At 41.3% G+C, this 19,348-nt stretch overlaps 2 protein-coding genes across 2 annotated transcripts in view; both read right to left on the bottom strand.

Moving 5' to 3' along the window:
* The window catches only part of LOC126093250 (serine/threonine-protein phosphatase 6 regulatory ankyrin repeat subunit C-like), a 289,268-nt gene extending 286,051 nt beyond the window's left edge, over positions 1-3,217 (bottom strand). The window contains exon 1 of the mRNA XM_049908709.1: positions 3,169-3,217. The gene's annotated coding sequence lies outside the window, so the exon portion shown is untranslated. The remainder of the gene's footprint in view (positions 1-3,168) is intronic.
* Positions 3,218-14,354: 11,137 nt separating this feature from the next.
* On the bottom strand, positions 14,355-17,569 carry LOC126136425 (uncharacterized). Its single transcript, XM_049915206.1, has 2 exons — positions 17,459-17,569; positions 14,355-15,128 (listed from the first exon to the last, which is right to left on the bottom strand). Exon 2 carries the CDS (start codon positions 14,949-14,951, stop codon positions 14,355-14,357), a length of 597 nt encoding a protein of 198 aa, XP_049771163.1. The 5' UTR covers positions 14,952-15,128; positions 17,459-17,569.
* Between the last annotated feature and the right edge of the window lie 1,779 nt (positions 17,570-19,348).

Genomic DNA, 19,348 nt, shown 5'->3' with positions numbered 1-19,348 from the left:
AAATATAAATTTTAGTAAGCATAAAGTCGAAGTGGTAACCCTCTCAGGCTGTTTACTATCTATCCAAAACCAGAAAATAAATGTGATTGCAAGCAGGTTCAACACACAGAGTGTAGACACATTCAGTCACTTATTATCAAGAGAAAGGCCAGAAGAAATTTCTCAGGTGAATGACACCAACAAAAAGTTTGAAAAGTTCTCTGATATTTTCAGCTATTATTTTGAAACAGCATTTCCTCTGAAAACATAGGCGGTAAGGAAAGTCTCAAACAACAGGCAAAGAAGATTGCTCAGTTACTGAAGAAACCACAACATATCCCCTCTCCTTAACAGTTATAATGCAAAATACAGTCAGGTGCATAGAAAAGTCAAACATCAGGCAAAAATAATGGCCAATGATAATTTTATATCAGAGTCAGAAAAGAAAAGCAAAGCAATCTGGAAAGCAATGAAACAGGAAGGAAATAGTAAAAAGGAAAATATCAACCTGAAACGTAACAACAAGAGAACTACTGATCCACAGGATATTGCAAATCTGTTCAGGGAATACTATGAAGAGAGTAGAAAAATCTAACAATGAATAATAAGAGAGATAGCCCAATCAACCAACAGAACAAAGGAAATTCTAGCCTCCATTCTATCTGTTTCTATGAAACATCCCCAAATGACTTCAGTCACATAGAAAGAACCTACAGAAAAATGCTCTCAGCAATTGATGGTATTCCAGACTTCATCATAAAGGATTGTATTATGAACATTGCAACGCCCCTTGTAGAAACGATCAACTCATCCTTCTCAGAGGAACATATCCTGACTGTCTCAAAATTGCCAAAGTGATCCCTATTCATAAAAAAAATTGACGAAGAAAATGTGGAAAACTATAGACCAATCAATTTATTATCAGTTTTTTGTCAAACTCACTGAAAGACTCATGTGTAGTAGGTGAATGGAATTTTTGGATAAGAACAAAATCCTCACTGATGCCCAGCATGGTTTTCGGAAAAATAAATCTATGACTAGTGCTACATATAACTTCTTGCAAAATGCTCTAGAAGCACTGAATAATAAACAAAATGCTCCTGGTATTTTCTTAGATCGAAGCAAAGCTTTTCACATCTTGGACCACAGAGTCCTGTTGGAAAATTTCCAGGAGTATGGCATTAGAGGCACCATATTAAAATGGTTCTCCTACTACTTCACAGAGCAGAAACAGAAAGTAGTAATAACACATGACCTAAATGAATCACTAGACCATATTTTTCAGATGCAGGAATAATCAAAGGCGGAATCCCTCAAGGATCCATTCTTGGGACTATCCTTCCCTTTCTAAACATAAATGACCTAGATTCAAGCACAGAATAGCAAATACTTACCTGGTTTGCAGATGACACTAGCATCCTTCTTACGTGGAAAACACCAACACAGGTGTGAGGAAACATAAATAAAGCTACAGACCAGATAAATGAGTGCTATGGAGGAAATAAAATGGTTCAAATGGCTCTGAGCACTATGGGACTTAACTTCTAAGAACGTAGAACTACTTAAACCTAACTAACGTAAGGAAATCACACACATCCATGCCCGAGGCAGGATTCGAACCTGCGACCGTAGCGGTCGCGCGGTTCCAGACTGTAGCGCCTAGAACCGCTCGGCCACCCCGGCCGGCCGCTATGGAGGAAATAAACCAGTAATAAACACACCCAAAAAACTGATCTTAATCACTGTTTAAAAGGGAAATCCTGCAACACCTCTGCGACAATAAACGCCAGTGGAATTATACTCTCACTGGAAAAGAAACTTTTAGTCTTAGAGCTTCATGATTTTAAATGGCAGACACACACAACAAAAATAAATACAACACTAAAAAAAGTATGCTACAGTCTACGTTTACTTGCATACACTATTTGAATTGCATACTTTGCACAGTTCCACAGTATTCTACAGTATGGAATTATATTCTGGACTTGCACAACTGCTAGCTCAGTCATCTCCTTGACCCAAAAAAGAGTTATAAGAGCCATGCACCATGCACAACAGACTGACTCCTGCTGGATCCTCTTTCAGAAGTCTTCAATACTCCTCTCCCCAGTCTTTTTATTCTAGAAACTTGTAAATATGTAAGGAAGAATTTCAAAGAGATACAGAAAAACTTTAATGTACATTAACATAATACCAGGCAAAAAGGCCCATCTCCTGTCAGTAAGGCCAATATCCTTTGAAACCTCCACTACAAACTGCGTAATACAAATGTATAACGGTCTGCTACATAAAATAAAAGTTATTTCTTCATTTTCACTGTTTCATAAATCCATAAGGCCATTCTTATTAGATCACTGCTTCTATTCAGTGGCAGCAGCATGAATATGCAAAAACTGTGCTACTGCTGCTAGAGCAAAATTAAATAGAATGGAATTATTGTAACATTTGTTGATGTGTGTGTGTGTGTGTGTGTTCGGCAGCAAGTTGCAGCTCTTTTCGCTCGGAGCCACACTTGCTTTTGTAATAACCTTGGGCACGCTTCTTTGTATGGGAGTTTCACGCTGGATCTGTAATGGGCGTCTGATCTGGATTACAACAATTTGACAGAAATTCCACTAGTTTATGACGAGTGTGCTTGGTACAGTTTAAAGCTAGGGACATTGTTAATATTTGTACTTCTTTTGTATATATCTTACACTCACCCCTCAAAAAGAATATCGACCCATAAAAAACGTTACAGTAAAGTTATTTCATATAAACTAGTAAACTACTCTAATGTGAATCGCTGCCTGAATGCAGGAAATTCGAAACACGTAACTGATGCGCTTACTTATGATTGATTAAAGTGAGATGAGAATACCACTAGCGGTAATAAAAACAGTTTTATTCACACTATTACGCTATTAGAATGCCAGCCATTTCCTAGCATTATCTATGCTCATTCTCGATAGTGGTTTGCGAACGACCGACCCAGTTTGAAGTGGTGCTGGTATTTCATTTGTGCAGCTTAAGTTTGATTACATTTCTTATTTTTAACCATCAGAGACTCAGCGTTTCATTTTGGTCGCTAAAATGTATTCCGATATCTTACTTTGGCAGTCAGTCGACGAAAACAAATAAGCCCTGATTACACACGTTTTACAATTGTCAACTGTTAGCTACATTGCGGGTAAATTGCGGTGTACTCACCAGATGTCGTTGCCTGCGAAGCACGCCTGGAACTGACGATCACAAGGCGCGTCCGTTGACTTGCAGCAGTTGCTTTTGTGTGGCCTCATGTGGCGCAATTCCCGTAACAAGCGGTTTGCAAATCTATCTACGTTCCTGAGCTGAGGGCGCAGCCCCGGTGTATTAAATAATAAGTGCATATATTGTGCAAATCTAATCGGATTAGAACGCAGGTCCTGGTATATGTGATAGTAGCCCTAAACAAAAAATTTTTGTTCGATGACATGGCTATGAAACGAACAGACGCTACAGCTTAAGGGATACACTGTCTGCGAAACCTATACAGTTAAAAAAAATCAACACCACATGAAAAAGTCCGACGTGTGAAATGAACGAATGAATGCAAAATTAGGAAGTTGTGTCATACAACCACAATATTACTTTCTGGCTAATTTATTTTAAATAATGCAACAGTATCGATGTCCAGGACCACATATAGTTTTGAGTACTTGCGTGAGAATATTTACTTCCACGTCTGAAAAGAACAGACCTTGTTCATATACACAACTGTGCGAAATAATTCGAAATTTTATTCGCTCATTGCGAATTCTTTGACATCGGCTGTATTAGGTATAGATATACTACATGTTAGTGAAACAATATGAAAATTTGTGCCGGACCGGGACACGATCCGGATTTCCCGCTTATTGCGTCCGGCACAAATTTTCCTTCTACGTCACTAATATGCAGTATATCTATCCCTTTCCGGACGGGAAGGCATGCCGGTCGCCGGCACGAATTCGCCTGTCGGATTAATGTCGAGGTCCGGTGTCTCGGTCACGGTCAGTCTTTGGATGGTTTTTAAGGCGATTTTCCATGTCTCGGCGAATGCCGGCTGGTTCCCCTTATTCTGCCTCAGTTACACTATCGGCGACTGCTGCGCAAACACTTTCCCCGCCTTTTCTCCGCCTACACGTACACCATAATTTCTTAATTAGTCTACCACGCAAACATTGAGGCTACACTCGTCTCCCTGGGTTCGGTGTGGGGCGGCGGTGGGGTGAGTGGACTGCTGTAGCCCGTTCTGGGGTTGTGAACCACTGAGGGCTTCGGCTGGGACGAAGCCTCTCCGTCGTTTCTAGTTACCCAGCTCCATACAATACAACGCAATATCTATCCCTAATACAGCCGACGTCAAAAAAATCGCAGTCAGAGAATAAAATTTTTAGCATGAGTATTTCCTTGTTGTTAATTGCTCCCACATCTGAAGTGTCCTCAGTTTGAAGCCTCTGATTTCCTGAAGTTGTGTGCCAGTGTGGCCTCCGTCTTTACTAATACGTAACATCTGCATTCAGTTATATTCCTGTACTCCTCCCAATTTAAAGAATAGCTGCTCTCCCCCTGCCAACCTCCGAATTATCTTTGTACGCAATATTTCTCTTACGTCTCAGAAATTCCCTTCGCCCAATCTCCACAGCAAGTGAAACCAATAAGATTTCAAATCTTTCAAAGACCTCACATTCCCTGAGAATAACCACTCCTGTTCCATAAACCACATTGTGTTTAAGCCACCAGTTCAACACTGAGAATTACTTTTCAGCTGACTCAGCATTCCTTCCTCTGTCTCCTACGGTACCTTAAAAGTCTATCTAACCAACAATAGGATATTTGACTGTTTTCTAGGCATTGTCTTAAATGATTAATTATGTCATTTTATGCTCCTAACATGTTTTTTTTTCAGAAGGCTCTATTCGGGTCATGTGATGCCTATGATGTCACTGGCTAGCTCGCTGCTTCTAAAGTCATTATGCTAATTGACAATAATGTCTTATTTTGGTTGGTTGATTTGGGGAAGGGGAACACATCCCATCGGATTAGGGAAGGATGGGGAAGAAAGTCGGCCGTATTCTTTCAAAGTAACCATCCCGGCATTTGCCTGACGCGATTTACGGAAATCACGGAAAACCTAAATCAGGATGGCCGGACGCGGGTTTGAACCGTCGTCCTTCCGAATGTGAGTCCAGTGTGCTAACCACTGCGCCACCTCGCTCGGTCTCTTGTTTTGGTATTTACTTGTCGGAAAAATGGGTTACAAATGGTGTGTAGTACCGCACACTACAAATACATCTATACAAAACTCCTAAAAGTTTTTGAATGAGAAGATGCACAAAATGTTGTTGTTGCACTGTACCGGCAAATTGCCAACACGTCGACGCATGAGTTCACTAAATTGAAAATGTGTTGCTCTTGCAAGCTGGCATTAATTTACTTCCGAGATATGCTTTCTCACTGTTAAAAAGGAAGGAACTCTATGTGACAACTCTTGCCGGCCACTGTGGCCGAGCGGTTCTAGGCGCTTTAGTCTGGAACCGCGCGACCACTACGGTCGCAGGTTCGAATCCTGCCTCGGGCATGGATGTGTGTGATGTCTTTAGGTTAGTCAGGTTTAAGTAGTTCTAAGTTCTAGGGGACTGATGACCTCAGATGTTAAGTCCCATAGTGCTCAGAGCCATTTGAACAATTTTTTTTTTTTTTTTTTTGACAACTCTTCTACCCAAGTTCACCGTAGCAATTAGGTAACTCAGCTGTTAGAACGGTAGACCGTCGAATTTTAGAAGATGACGTCCACAGATCACTGACTCGAATCCAGCCAGAAAGAATATTTTTAACTTATTTGTAAAACGGCTCGACAGTCCTCTCATGTGTAAACCAAATCACACTTACGGAACTTAGCCACACCGATCGGAAACAAGAGTATGTTTGTGTTTTCTCGCTCTTTACATGCGCTTACATTTGCAGTCGCTGTTCACACACGAGACGTTCAAAAAGACATTTTCTAGTTAACGGGACCACACACTTTTTACTTTATTAGAAACAATGTTTTTCATCTCCTTACTGCCCAGCTAGGATCCTTATATTTTAAACCCTTTGAAGTTTCATCATCTCACACAAAGATGAAGCAAGTCTGCTTCAGGCACTGGCGTTAGTTTACACTCACAAACATCACAGATCTTACGTTTGAATTAGCTTCATGTTATACAAGTTTTATATATGTCCGTAGAGAAACCCTCATCGTCATACACCTTGTACTACGGGCGTGTGGTGATACTTTCACTACCAGTAATACATTTAAAAAAAAGTTAATTGTTTCTTTGCAAACTAAACGAATTTATCCTCTGTTGTCCATTTCGCGGACTAAGATTAATGTGAAGCTATATGTAATACATCCCATTATCGAAACAACTGCTACAATCCGTTTTTGCTACCGTTGTTTTCGTGTTTCGTGGAAAACGTTTATTAAAAATGTTTGATCCTCCCATGATTCGAACATGTGACTTTATTATCCGCAGTCAGATGTGTTATCTCTCTCTTTCTCTCTCTCTCTCTCTCTCTCTCTCTCTCTCTCTCGCCCGCGCGGACGCGTTTTTCGTTGCGCCACTGACCGCCTCTTGATACCTGTATCTCTGCTGAGTGTGTTCTATATAGGAAATCAGCACTAAGATTTGCCAAGAATAATTTTATTGTACTTTGGGTCGTAGCTCGTGACTGATGGTCAAGAATCTAGTTGTAATATACTGACCCATTTGCTAAAGTTCTACAGTTCCTTACTTTTGAGCAAGTCCAATGATCTTGCAGGGAGCAAGGAAAAAAATGTCTGTTGTTGCACATATCGCCGCTCTAAATGGGAAGGAGTGTAAGTGCGTCAACTTTCGGAAGGTTTCCACTATCAGGGTTCACAAAATTCCTTTCTTTTGTTACTTAAAATTGTACTTGTAACTTCGGCTGACACCCTACAACGCACGTGTAGTTTCGTCTTACTCCTAGTCCACCAGAGCATCAACGAATAACAGAGCGCCTTCGATCACGTGACCAAATCTTGATATTTAATTATTGTTTTAGCTTTAATTACATAAAAATAACAAATATTTAAGAGAACATTGACTGTAAATACTATTTGAGTATTAGAATCTATCAGAATAACAACAGTCCGAGCCATATTTTTAACACAGAAGAATAGCTTATTATTGTCAAACAGCCACCCAGTGAAACCTTGTTACAACCTTTCGTACCATCCACATTTTCCCCTGTATCCTATACTACACATAAAACCTATTACCAGTAATTTGGGGAACAGCTGCTACTGATCACCTGAAGAACTTTTCTGTTTTATGTAGTATCTCAACTGAACACCTTCCGTTTTTCATGCCCTCGATTAATCTGTTAGCATATTTAATTAGCAGTATGCAACTGCGGCCCAGACTTCAACCAACAGCAACAGTAATTCAAGCACTAATGTAAATAAATACGCATGAAAACAAATTGTTGCCACACCCTGTCACATCGGTATCAGAGGAGGAGGAACCCGGCATTTGTAAGCCGAAAAATTAAATGTTTTGTGACACTGGTGATGTACCAAACGAAATGGTCAAAAACAGTACATAAATATTGTATTCAGTGCAGCGGATGTCATTTAAGGTCCCTTGTCAAGGATGTTACCAGTAAGACAAAACTCAGGAGTAACAAATAATTACACAAGTCTGTCTAATTATTTTTTCTATTTTTGAAAGTTGCTCAAAGAATACAAACAATGAAAGGAAGACTTACCATACAGCTGAGATACTGAGCATTGGCTAGGCACATAAACGACTGTAAACTTGTAGCTAACCTTGTGACAAAACCACTAGAGTAACAAAAGTGCTCACGGATCCATATTCATGGCTACTTTCCTACTGGTGCAGCCTAAAGCCTCGTTTTCCTAGGTGCGGAAATTTATCGCAGGGTGCCGTGGAATACGCTTGCGTCATCCGCTGTCGAGGAGACGTTCAGTTGAAGCAGAAGGTCAAAAGCAAGGAACAGGATGTGAAGAAGTGAAAATACTAGCAGAATACAGAACAAAATGGCGATCCTTTGTTGCAGTCCTATGCTCCACCGGACCATGGGATGCTGCGCGAGTTTTCCCAGGTGCGAGCTGATACGCGTTGGAACAGAAAAACTGAAAGTGGTGCGTATTATAATTTGACAACTGTAAATAACAGTGATACGAGAGCTACCTTCTGACACCTTTCTTTAATTCAAAGAAAATTCCGTGTTATTGAAATAGATAAACTTGCAAGAAAAGCTGATTTTTCGCGCTGCTCAATAATTATCACGCCATTTCTCCTAAACTGTGTGTTGTGCAGCAACATAATTTTATAGTCGCCTACGGTAGTGTATGTCAATAACGTGTGGAAACTTTCCGGCCAATAGCGTCAGTAACAGTGAAGTAATAAATTAAAATGTCACGTATGACGCTGAATTATTACCAAACCAACATCCTAAATTTAGTAAACGGAAACTTTTTCTCTTTACACTTTTCTTGGGGGAAGGGGAGGGGGATCAGAGAGACAAAAACTTTCCGAAAGGCTTGAATTCATTTTTACAGTTTGTTGGAAGTCAGTGGGTGCTGGAGTTTCCCCCTAGATGAGAGTCGTTTTGTGTAGTTCATCGGCGCGATGCGAATTCCAGTGCTCTGCGAGGAACATTTTTCAAGGCAAAACATGCAGTGCATTCATCGATTTGTTTGTAACGTCGCAGCTCTTTACACGGCTGTCAAGCTGTATTGGAGGCTGGCAATGAAGCCTCCAGCCCCGGCAGTTGTGTAGTCGGCTGCTGGCGTCATAATGCCATCTGTCGCGGTGTGCGGACCCTGAGAACTGTGCTGTGTGGAGCGTAAACTTATTCATCTCACCTAAGAAACTAAATAACTATAACAAATATGATCTGTTTGTTTTCAAATTTGGTATAGGAATTTGTATAATTTAGAAGAACAGTGCGTAAAATTTTCATGCGTATAACTTAAATAGTTTTGGAAACATAAAAAACGTATTAAAAAGCACTTAACCGATACTTAGTAAAGTAAATTCAGATAGGAATCATGACAGTTTAAGTTTCTTTGTTTTTTGAAAACAATAACAGCACCCTCAGTGTTATTTTTATGGAATTTTGATTCTAAACTTGTAATAATATTGCTTTCGTAATGGAGATAATAGTTTAAAAGTTGATATTTATATTTGGTGTTAGGGTGTGAGTAGGTGAGAGTGAATGTGAATATGGGGACATACGTCAAATTTCAATATTATAATGTATTACACCATCCGTAACTAGCGAGTGTTACGCAACCAGGATGTCCTGAAAACGGTGAATCCCCCTAACTGGTGGATGACGTATGTCTAAGAGCCTTTGCTTTTGTAATAAGGCAGCTAGAAAGATAGTAAGAGGGTACTTAGTTCTAAAGTATATTTCAAGCATAGTTTGCTTTTAATTTTCGTTTCGTTTGGTTTTGTGGAACATTGTGTGAAATTTTGCAATATGAAATGACGTAGATGCATCTGCGAATGCTAATTGGAGTAAAGCGGTTTGCGCGCTAAAATTGATCATGAAAGGTTAATCTGATTGGATAATCGTTTTGATCAACCAATGAGAGAAAAGTCTTTCCCGCGTAATTGAATGAGTTATATGCTCTGTAAGCGACGGCATTCAGTCAGTCGTGGAGTCGCTGTCGGACAAGAGGGTCATTTTAATTGTGTCTGAAAAAATTGTCTGTAAGATGGAGAAAGGACAGTTAAATCGCGCTCGGTTTATATCGCCGTGCTAGCAGATGCAATTACAGACATTTCGGTGAAGTTTTGATTGGTTTTGGAATGTTGGTTGCAGAATAAACCGCGTGTGAAACTATCGGCATTTGTGAATATTCTGCGTGGCGTGTTCCGTATGCATCTATGACATTTTGGCGAGCATCTTCTTTCGAAGAAACCACTGAAAAGGATCGAATGTGAACTCGTTTTGTAACAAAGTATTGCCTGTGTGAATCAAGTAATATTTCGGGTTGGACTTAGCTCATTTCCGGCTGTCTTACGTGGGATATAAGCTGCACGAACTAGTAGTAGATGTACTAACAACGTAAATGTGGGCTTGGTGACACCAAAAATGAAAAGGACCGTAATAAAACATCAGTATCTACAAACAAACATTTTCAATGAAGGGAGGAAGCACCCACTTTGCCCGTTATTAATAGAGATTTACAGGTTTATTTTGTTACTTGAGTTATGCGGACTTAGTAATCGTAAGTGTGGACGGTGGTTTTCTTCAACGCTGCTTTTCTCATCGTCTACATAGTACCTATGAATGCAGAGCAACGGTTGGTGAATGGACGTTATACTGAGGTAGGTGGACATCAATAATTGAATCGCAACGCAGCGCACAACCCCGTACCGCCGCATGATAACCTGTTAATTTTGGCGCTTCAAAAGTACGTGGAAATTAGGGAAGAGAAGGAAGATTGTGTACTATTGGGAAGAGTGCTCACGAAGCGCAAAGCAGTTACGTAATTGTCCTTACACCGTGAACAAGAAGGGGCTTATAACATCTTAAATTTGTTCCCCGGAGCGGAGGAATGCGAGTTCCCGTTGCCATATAACACAGATATACAGGGTGTTACAAAAAGGTACGGCCAAACTTTCAGGAAGCATTCCTCACACACAAAGAAAGAAAATACGTGGACATGTGTCCGGAAACGCTTACTTTCAATGCTAGAGCTCATTGTATTACATCTCTTCAAATCACATTAATCATGGAATGGAAACACACAGCAACAGAACGTACCCGCGTGACTTCAAACACTTTGTTACAGGAAATGTTGAAAATGTCCTCCGTTAGCGAGGATACATACATCCACCCTGGACAATGGCGTATTGTATCACAGCCGTCCACAATACGAGCACGAAGAGTCTCTACATTTGGTACCGGGGTTGCGTAGACAAGAGCTTTCAAATGCCCCCATAAATGAAAGTCATGAGGGTTGAGGTCAGGAGAGCGTGGAGGCCATGGAATTGGTCCGCCTCTACCAATCCATCGGTCACCGAATCTGTTGTTGAGAAGCGTACGAACACTTCGACTGAAATGTGCAAGAGCTCCATCGTGCATGAACCACATGTTGTGTCGTACTTGTAAAGGCACATGTTCTAGCAGCACAGGTAGAGTATCCCGTATGAAATCATGATAACGTGCTCCATTGAGCGTAGGTGGAAGAACATGGGGCCCAATCAAGACATCACCAACAATGCTAGTACTGTAGAGCAATGAGTCGCATGTCAACACAAGCACCGAAGTCTACATTACCTTCGTTCAATTGGGGCAACTGGTGGTGAATCGAGGAAGTACAGTACATACCGACGAAACTAAAATGAGCTCTAACATGGAAATTAAGCGTTTCCGGACACATGTCCACATAACATCTTTTCTTTATTTGTGTGTGAGGAATGTTTCCTGAAGGTTTGACCGTACCTTTTTGTAACACCCTGTATAAGAAACGGAAGAACTGCCCAAGGGCAATATGGTCGGTGGCGGCGATTCCGGCAAAGGTGAGGGATTCACCGCGATGAGCGGATTCACTGATTACTTCAAATGAGCGAAATTTAATCGTTGTTCACAGTACTGATCACAATAACAACAACATCCCTCTCATTATAAATGTGTTTAAAGGCTTACAAGGGGACCCTCGATACTGTGAATCATGGATTTTGATGCGCTTCAAATATGTTGTAGAGGCATTTGCCCTGAGTACGTGGCTATCCGGTTTTCTAGCGACGGGCCTTGGTTTTTGAGAAAATCGATTTTGAAGTTCATTGCGTGCTTTGAATTCCGTTAACATTACATTTAATTCGAGAAAGTCAGCGTAGCGCAGTGGTAAAGCTTCACGGCTGCCGTGCGGGAGGTACCGTGTTCGAATCCTGTTGGTGTACTTTTTCGTCCGAATTTTTTAATTTTATTTCAAAACATATCAACAAACAGTGCAATGTATGCGAAATTATGAAGATATATTCAGTTATTAACTTTTTCTGTCGTACAATATTACAAAATCTTGTTTTTCACCGTCCACATTGCTCGATGTGCCAGAACAATATTGTGGGTGATACTTATCATAGAAACAACCGAAGCACAAATTTTCGCAGCACCACGCGCATGTTATGAAAGCAACCGTCTTGCAGGCACACGGTTTCTTCATGAGCGATACCGGGAAACACAAGTCTTTTGCACTCAAAAAGATTTCTCTTTCATCCGCTGATTTCGATGCAAACCATGCGTATCTAACAATGCTTTCAAAATTAGGTGCGCTGAATTGATGTAGGATTAGCGAATGTAACTTTATCGAATTTTCCCTAGGAGCGATCTCTCTATTGTCTTTCATCAAGTCGGGAGCACTCTTGAATAACTTTCGTGAAGATTTTCACCTGTCGGTAAAAATAAACATCGCAGGGCTGGCAATAAGAAGCGCGCTTTGGTGAGACCACTTTTACGGTGCAGATCCTCGCTTTCCTTTCATCAGTGAATATATGATCGTATAAAGTTGAATCCGTTTGCCCTCCGCTTACGGAAGAATTAAAGAACGCAAAAATTCTTCGTACACAAGTTTCGTGAACTTCCAGGATTTTGTGCAGGACACTACTACATTTCTGTATTTCCCAGTTAATTCATCTACTCGTTTTTGGACGTTAGGACCAAATTTTCCGGACGGTTCTTGCATACATAAAAAAACATATGAGGCTGTTATGGTATAATGGGCAGTATAATAATCTTTCTTCGGACGAGAAAGGTTTTCGTTCCTTTTTCCGAAAGTGATCTGTTATACGTTACCTGATACTGGCAGCCAGTTTGATCAGTGTTGATTACGAAGTCAAGGTCGAAATACTCCATGAGTATTCTCGTTTGTATGCGGAATTGTTCGGCAGCTGCTAAAACTTCGTCTATCGTCGCAAATTCCTTAGAGCTGACTAACTTTGTAATTTTGAAGAAGAACACAGTATTTCCAGTGCGGTAGCCGTGAACCTTAACCGCTGCGCTACGCTGACTTGCCTGGTATATATGTCATGTTACGGGTATGCAAATCGATTTTTCAAAAACCAAGGCCCGTCGCTAAAACCACCGGATAGCCAGTTACTCAGGGTAAGTGCCTCTCAACACATTTGAAGCGCATCAAAATCCGTGATTTACAATATGGAGGGTCCCCTTGTCAGTACAAATACATTTACAAATTTATTACATTGGACATAAGAAAAAACATTTCTTCTTACTTTCATTCATTTTTCTCCCGATTTCTACCCAAATTATCTAATTTTTAATTTTGTTTTTCAGCGTGGCGTCAGCCATGTTCCACGAAATGTGCTACTCATTCTCTGCGGCAGAAAAACGGTCAGCTGACATTTTTGGAGAATGTTTCAGTAACTGGAATGGAGGAATTAGCTTCTCTAGCGTTGCCCATGCGCACGAAACACAAAGTTCGTTTAAGCAGCTGCCAGCCAGCTTGACGCGCATGCACAGAGCTGGAATTACGTATAAGCTGCGCCTCTTCCCGCTTCTGTCTAGTTGCAGTGTGGCTGTTTGGTGCGGCAGGCGCAGGCGCAATTTTGAGCAGCCAGCTGACGGCCAGTCGTGACGAATTGGCCGAGCGAGGTGGACATGGAAGACGCGATAATTGTCCACCTTTTGTCTCAGAAGAAATGCAGAGCCAAACAGAGCTACTGGATTCATCCTCTATTGCTGGAGCGACACACAAAGGGTTTATTTAAAAATTACTTCAAGGAACTCCGAAATGTCCAGATCGTTTTTTTAACTATACAAGAATGTCAGTGGAAACTTTTGATAACTTTCTGGAAAATATAAGAAATTCCATAACGGGTACTGACACTCGAATGCGAGCTTGTGTAAGTTCGGTAGAAAAATTGTTGATTACTTTGAGGTGAGTTCAAAAACAAATATGATAGTTCATTTTTAATAATATTTGAAAATAATTGGTCAGGTGTTAAAACGATAAGTCAAAATTTACGGAATTCTTGTTAGAGAAAAAAATAGTACTTGCCCTTTCCAAATTCTGCAGCAACTGTCAACACCAAAGATTTATGTCGCTGACTAATAACGGTCGCTCGTATTAGAAAATGTACAATTAAAGAACTTCAAAGCAGTAAAACGCCAAATTTGTGTGAAAAAATTATTGAATTATCATCGGTTTCTCCCCTGGCCCTTCAATTCTAATGTTACGAATTTGAAGGAACTGAAAACGGACGAAGTCTGAAAACAGAAGTGATAGTTTGAAAATAATACAACATGTATGATGATTTGACATAATTATTTTAATTTTATGTACTAAATTATAAAAATATTTATAAAGAATATTAATATTTAAGTTGTTGTAGTACTGATGAATGGAACAGATAAAGTATTTCAGAATTCTGAGTTGACACAGTCGAGTCGGTGAGCGATGACAGCTCATCGTATTCGGCGGCAGTGTCCTGTCTGTATGTATTAAGCGTAGAATAATCACGGCGACTTTCCTTCTGCCCTCTCCTGAAATCTGCTCGACCATCATTTGGCTGTAGTACGCATCCATGCTGAAACTGCCGTCTACTCGAGGCTTCTGGTTCATACCTACGGCTATATGCTCCGGTCACTGTTGGTTCTGACGCATAATTAGAATAGCCTTGGTGATGAATCCGTAGTGGAAGCATTTGTGCTCGTTTTATGACGTCAGTAATCTCCAGTTTGGTAGTAAGCTTGCGTTGTTCCGGAATCTCTTTCATGTCTTCTAGTAATGAAAGCAGAAATAGTCCATCTGAATCAGATTCTTGGTTCCTTTCACGCTCCTCCCTCAGTGGGATACTCTGTTGTAGTACATCAATCAATCTGTCGTCGTTACTTTTCTGCTTCTTTCTAGGAAGAAGGACTTTGAAGGCCACATCCCCCATAGTTACTTTCAGCAACGTCAGTTTCATCCAGGCTATCTTGAGTTGTATTGTCTACAACAGTTTCCTTAAGAAACTGTAATTGCTCGAAATACAGGTAAGGGCTTTTACCCAAAGTTGCTGATCCACTTTTGGCACCTGCTCTGCGTTTTAATTCCCTGCTGAAACTTGTCCTAATATTCTTCCAATTCTGCTGTAGATATTTGCCTGCCAAAAAAGTCTCTGTTAGCGGCGCCGATGGGATGAAACTAGGGATGTTAATATGACTAATCTATTATAATAATGCAATAAAATTCCTGGCAGAAGTACATGGTATTCATTTTTTCATATGAACATAAATTTCGTTTCAGATATTTGGCTAAGCCTACAGTATGTACTATGGCAGCACTGAATCACAATTTTCGGATCGGATGTATTACTGTCGGAGAAATCATACATGAAACTTGCTCGGCGATTTGGGACAAAATGAGACATACTGCGTATCCAGAATTAAATGAAGAAAAATGGATTGAAATAGCAAATGGACTTAATAAATATGCAGACTTTCCCAATTGTATCGGTGCCATTGACTGGAAACATATCAGAGTAATAAAACACCGTCATTCAGGTTCAATTTATTACACTACTGGCCATTAAAATTGCTACACCACGAAAATGACGTGCTACAGACGCGAAATTTAACCGACAGGTAGAAGATGCTGTGATATGCAAACGATTAGCTTTTCAGAGCACTCACACAAGGTTGGCGCCGGTGGCGACACCTACAACGTGCTGACATGAGGAAAGTTTCCAACCGATTTCTCATACACAAACAGCAGTTGACCGGCGTTGCCTGGTGAAACGTTGTTGTGATGCCTCGTGTAAGAAGGAGAAATGCGTACCATCACGTTTCCGACTTTGATAAAAGTCGGATTGTAGCCTGTCGCGATTGAGGTTTATCATATCGCGACATTGCTGCTCGCGTTGGTCGAGATCCAATGACTGTTTGCAGAATATGGAAACGGTGGGTTCAGGAAGGTAATACGGAACGCCGTGCTGGATCCCAACGGCCTCGTATCACTAGCAGTCGAGATGACAGGCATCTTATCCGCATGGCTGTAACGGATCGTGCAGCCACGTCTCGATCCCTGAGTCAACAGATGGGGACGTTTGCAAGACAACAAGCATCTGCACGAACAGTTCGCCGACGTTTGGAGCAGCATGGACTATCAGCTCGGATACCATGGCTGCGGTTACCCTTGACGCTGCATCACACACAGGAGCGCCTGCAATGGTGTACTCGTCGACGAGCCTGGGTGCACGAATGGCAGAACGTTCTTTTTTTCGGATGAATCCAGGTTCTATTTACAGCATCAGGATGGTCGCATCCGTGTTTGGCGACATCGCGGTGAACGCATATTGGAAGCGTGTATTCGTTCATCGTCATACTGGCGTATCACCTGGCGTGATGGTATGGGGTGCCATTGGTTACACGTCTCGGTCACCTCTTGTTCGCATTGACGACACTTTGAACGGTGGACGTTACATTTCAGATGTGTTACGACCCGTGGCTCTACCCTTCATTCGATCCCTGCGAAACCCTACATTTCAGAAGGATAATGCACGACCGCATGTTGCAGGTCCTGTACGGGCCTTTCTGGGTACAGAAAACGTTCAACTGCTGTCCTGGCCAGCACATTCTCCAGATCTCTCACGAATTGAAAACGTCTGGTCAATCGTGGCCATGCAACTGGCTCGTCACAATACGCCAGTCACTACTCTTGATGAACTGAGGTATCGTGTTGAAGCTGCATGGGCAGCTGTACCTGTACACGCCATGCAAGCTCTGTTTGACTCAATGCCCAGGCGTATGAAGGCCGTTATTACGGCCAGAGGTAGCTGTTCTGGGTACTGATTTCTCAGGGTCTATGCACCCAAATTACGTGAAAATGTAATCACATGTCCGTTCTAGTATAGTATATTTGTCCAATGAATACCCGTTCATCATCTGCATTTCTTCTTGGTGTAGCAATTTTAATGGCCAGTAGTGTATAATTACAAAAATTATTTTTCGATCGTTTTATTTGGTTTATGTGATGCAGATTATAAATTCACTTACGTGGATGTTGGAGCATATGGAAAATATAATGACTCATCTATTTTTAAGAAACCAGTTCTGTATGAAAAAATCTTAAATAAAAATTTACAAATACCAGAGAAACGCTCAATATCAAACAATGGAATACCGATGCCGTGCGTCATTGTCGGAGACGAGGCGTTTGGTAAGTCTCAAAATTTAATGCGTCCTTATGGAGAAAGGAGTTTAACAGCCAAAAAAGTATCCTTAAGTACCGACTGTCTCTGGCTAGGATATTTATAGAATGCACGTGTGGCATTCTGGCAAATAAATAGAGAATTTTTCATCGCCCTGTGGATGTTCGGAAAGAATTTGCAATTCCCATAATAAAAGCGTGCTGTGTTTTACATTATTATGTGCGAGAAAGAGATGGCTACAAATCTTTACGTCACGGTCACTGTACTCCTCATAATGTACGTACCAGATTGCTCTTCGTCTTTCAATTTCTTGAATAAATTCCTCGGTGTCGAAAACCATCCCGACTTTTGGCTCCAGGTGCAGACAAGGTGTGGCTGCTCGGACATGTGCGCGGAGACTGAGGCAGCTATACACGCTCTTTGCGAGACCCGCAGCTCGCCACTGGCTGCGCGCAGCCGGCTGGCTGCCGTGCACTCGCCCGTGTTCTGTTGGCTGCCGCGGCCACAAAAACCTGGGTAGCATTCGTCTCACGCTAGGTGAGGAGAGCCCTACGTCATAGTGACGTAACACTACGTCATCATGGCGTAAATAAACCTAAATCGACTTCATGAGTACGTATATCGACCTTTGCAGTTGTACCACAGAGGTTGCACGGTAACGTGAAAGCTAAACGTAAATACACGTGTACAAACGAAGTGGCAGCAGTTGTGTGGTATGCTCATCCCAGTTGAATTACTTATTAAGCTGTAATCTCAACAGTTTTCGATGTTATTGTGTGTTTCTTGATGTGATGAATGTCTGAACGAAGCAACCAAAACAATAACGAAAGTCAAAAATAGCGTCTAGTCATTTAAAAAAAAAACGATTAATTGTGCATAAATCATGTGGATAGAAACGTGAAATAGAGAGAAATTAAAGTGTTTCGTATTTTTATAAATGCCAATGGATTGTACATACTTCTTCTGGAGAGAAACGTTAAACTGAGAAATTAATGTGGTTCCAAAGATAATTCCGAATGTTGCTGGAATTTTAATTTTGCTTTCGTGCTGTAGATCAGCGCAGACACTTTTGCTCTTCAGAAATAAGTTATTGCTGATGATTATAATGTACTGACCTGTTATAACACGTCATTATTTTTCTTCATATGTTGTATACTGTGAAAAAACAATGACGTGCAAGTCACATTTACCAGAAATTTAAGCAACTGAGAGCAGTGAGTGCTGTTGCCATTTTCAGTTACTTTTTGTATGACTCTTAGGCAATCTGGAAATAGGTATAGTAATCATGCCAAACACCTCCAAAATTATTCAAAAAGATTTCGGGCTTGCAGCCCGTCGTCGTTAGCTTCCATCCACGATATTTCGACTGGACAACTGCCAGCCATCCTCAGGTGAGCCATCCGTTCCGTAATATATAGCGTGCAACGAGTATTCCGCGCATGCGTCAAAATCATATGGAGAGACGAACCACACCGCCCGCCAGCAGCGCCCTCGCTGGTGGAACTGCAGAACTCAGCTGTCTTCGGCGTTGTCAACTGCCGCGGCCATCGGAGTATTCTGACGTCTTCGTCTGGAGCAGATCTTAGAGATGACGGGGTTCCACGCATTATCTAGCTGGTAGCCATTGTCACGGTTGATAAGATTGTCTGTCATGCGAATTTCCACTGATTCTTTTATGATGGAGTCCCAAAAGGATGTTGCTGTGGCCAAAATTGTTGTCTTGTCATACTCCATTGAGTGTCCAGTGGAAATGCAGTGCTCAGCAATTGCAGACTTGCTAGGATGCAAAAGGCGAGTACAGCGCTGATGTTCAGTGCAAACGTTCTTCTACTGTTCGCAATGTTTGCCCTATATATGACATGCCACACTGACAAGGTATTTTATAAATTCCCGTCTTCCGCAATACCAGATCGTCTTTCACAGATCCCAGCAGGGCGGAAATCTTTGATGGTGGAAGGAAAATTACTTTCACTTCGAAACCGTGGAGGATTCTTGCAATTTTGAAGGAAATGTTGCCAACAGAGGGAAGAAAAGCTAAAGATTTAGTAGATGTGCTCTCTTCTTTCTCCACTCCCTGTTTCTTTGGCTTAATTGCAAGTGCCTTGCTAATTTGCCAGGTAGAATATCCATTCTCTTTGAATGGGCAAGCTCGTCAGGCAAACTATCTGCATCTG

The sequence above is a fragment of the Schistocerca cancellata genome, chromosome 1, assembly GCF_023864275.1.
Source record: "Schistocerca cancellata isolate TAMUIC-IGC-003103 chromosome 1, iqSchCanc2.1, whole genome shotgun sequence".
Lineage (NCBI taxonomy): Eukaryota > Metazoa > Arthropoda > Insecta > Orthoptera > Acrididae > Schistocerca > Schistocerca cancellata.
This window is presented reverse-complemented; position numbering and strand designations above follow the sequence as displayed.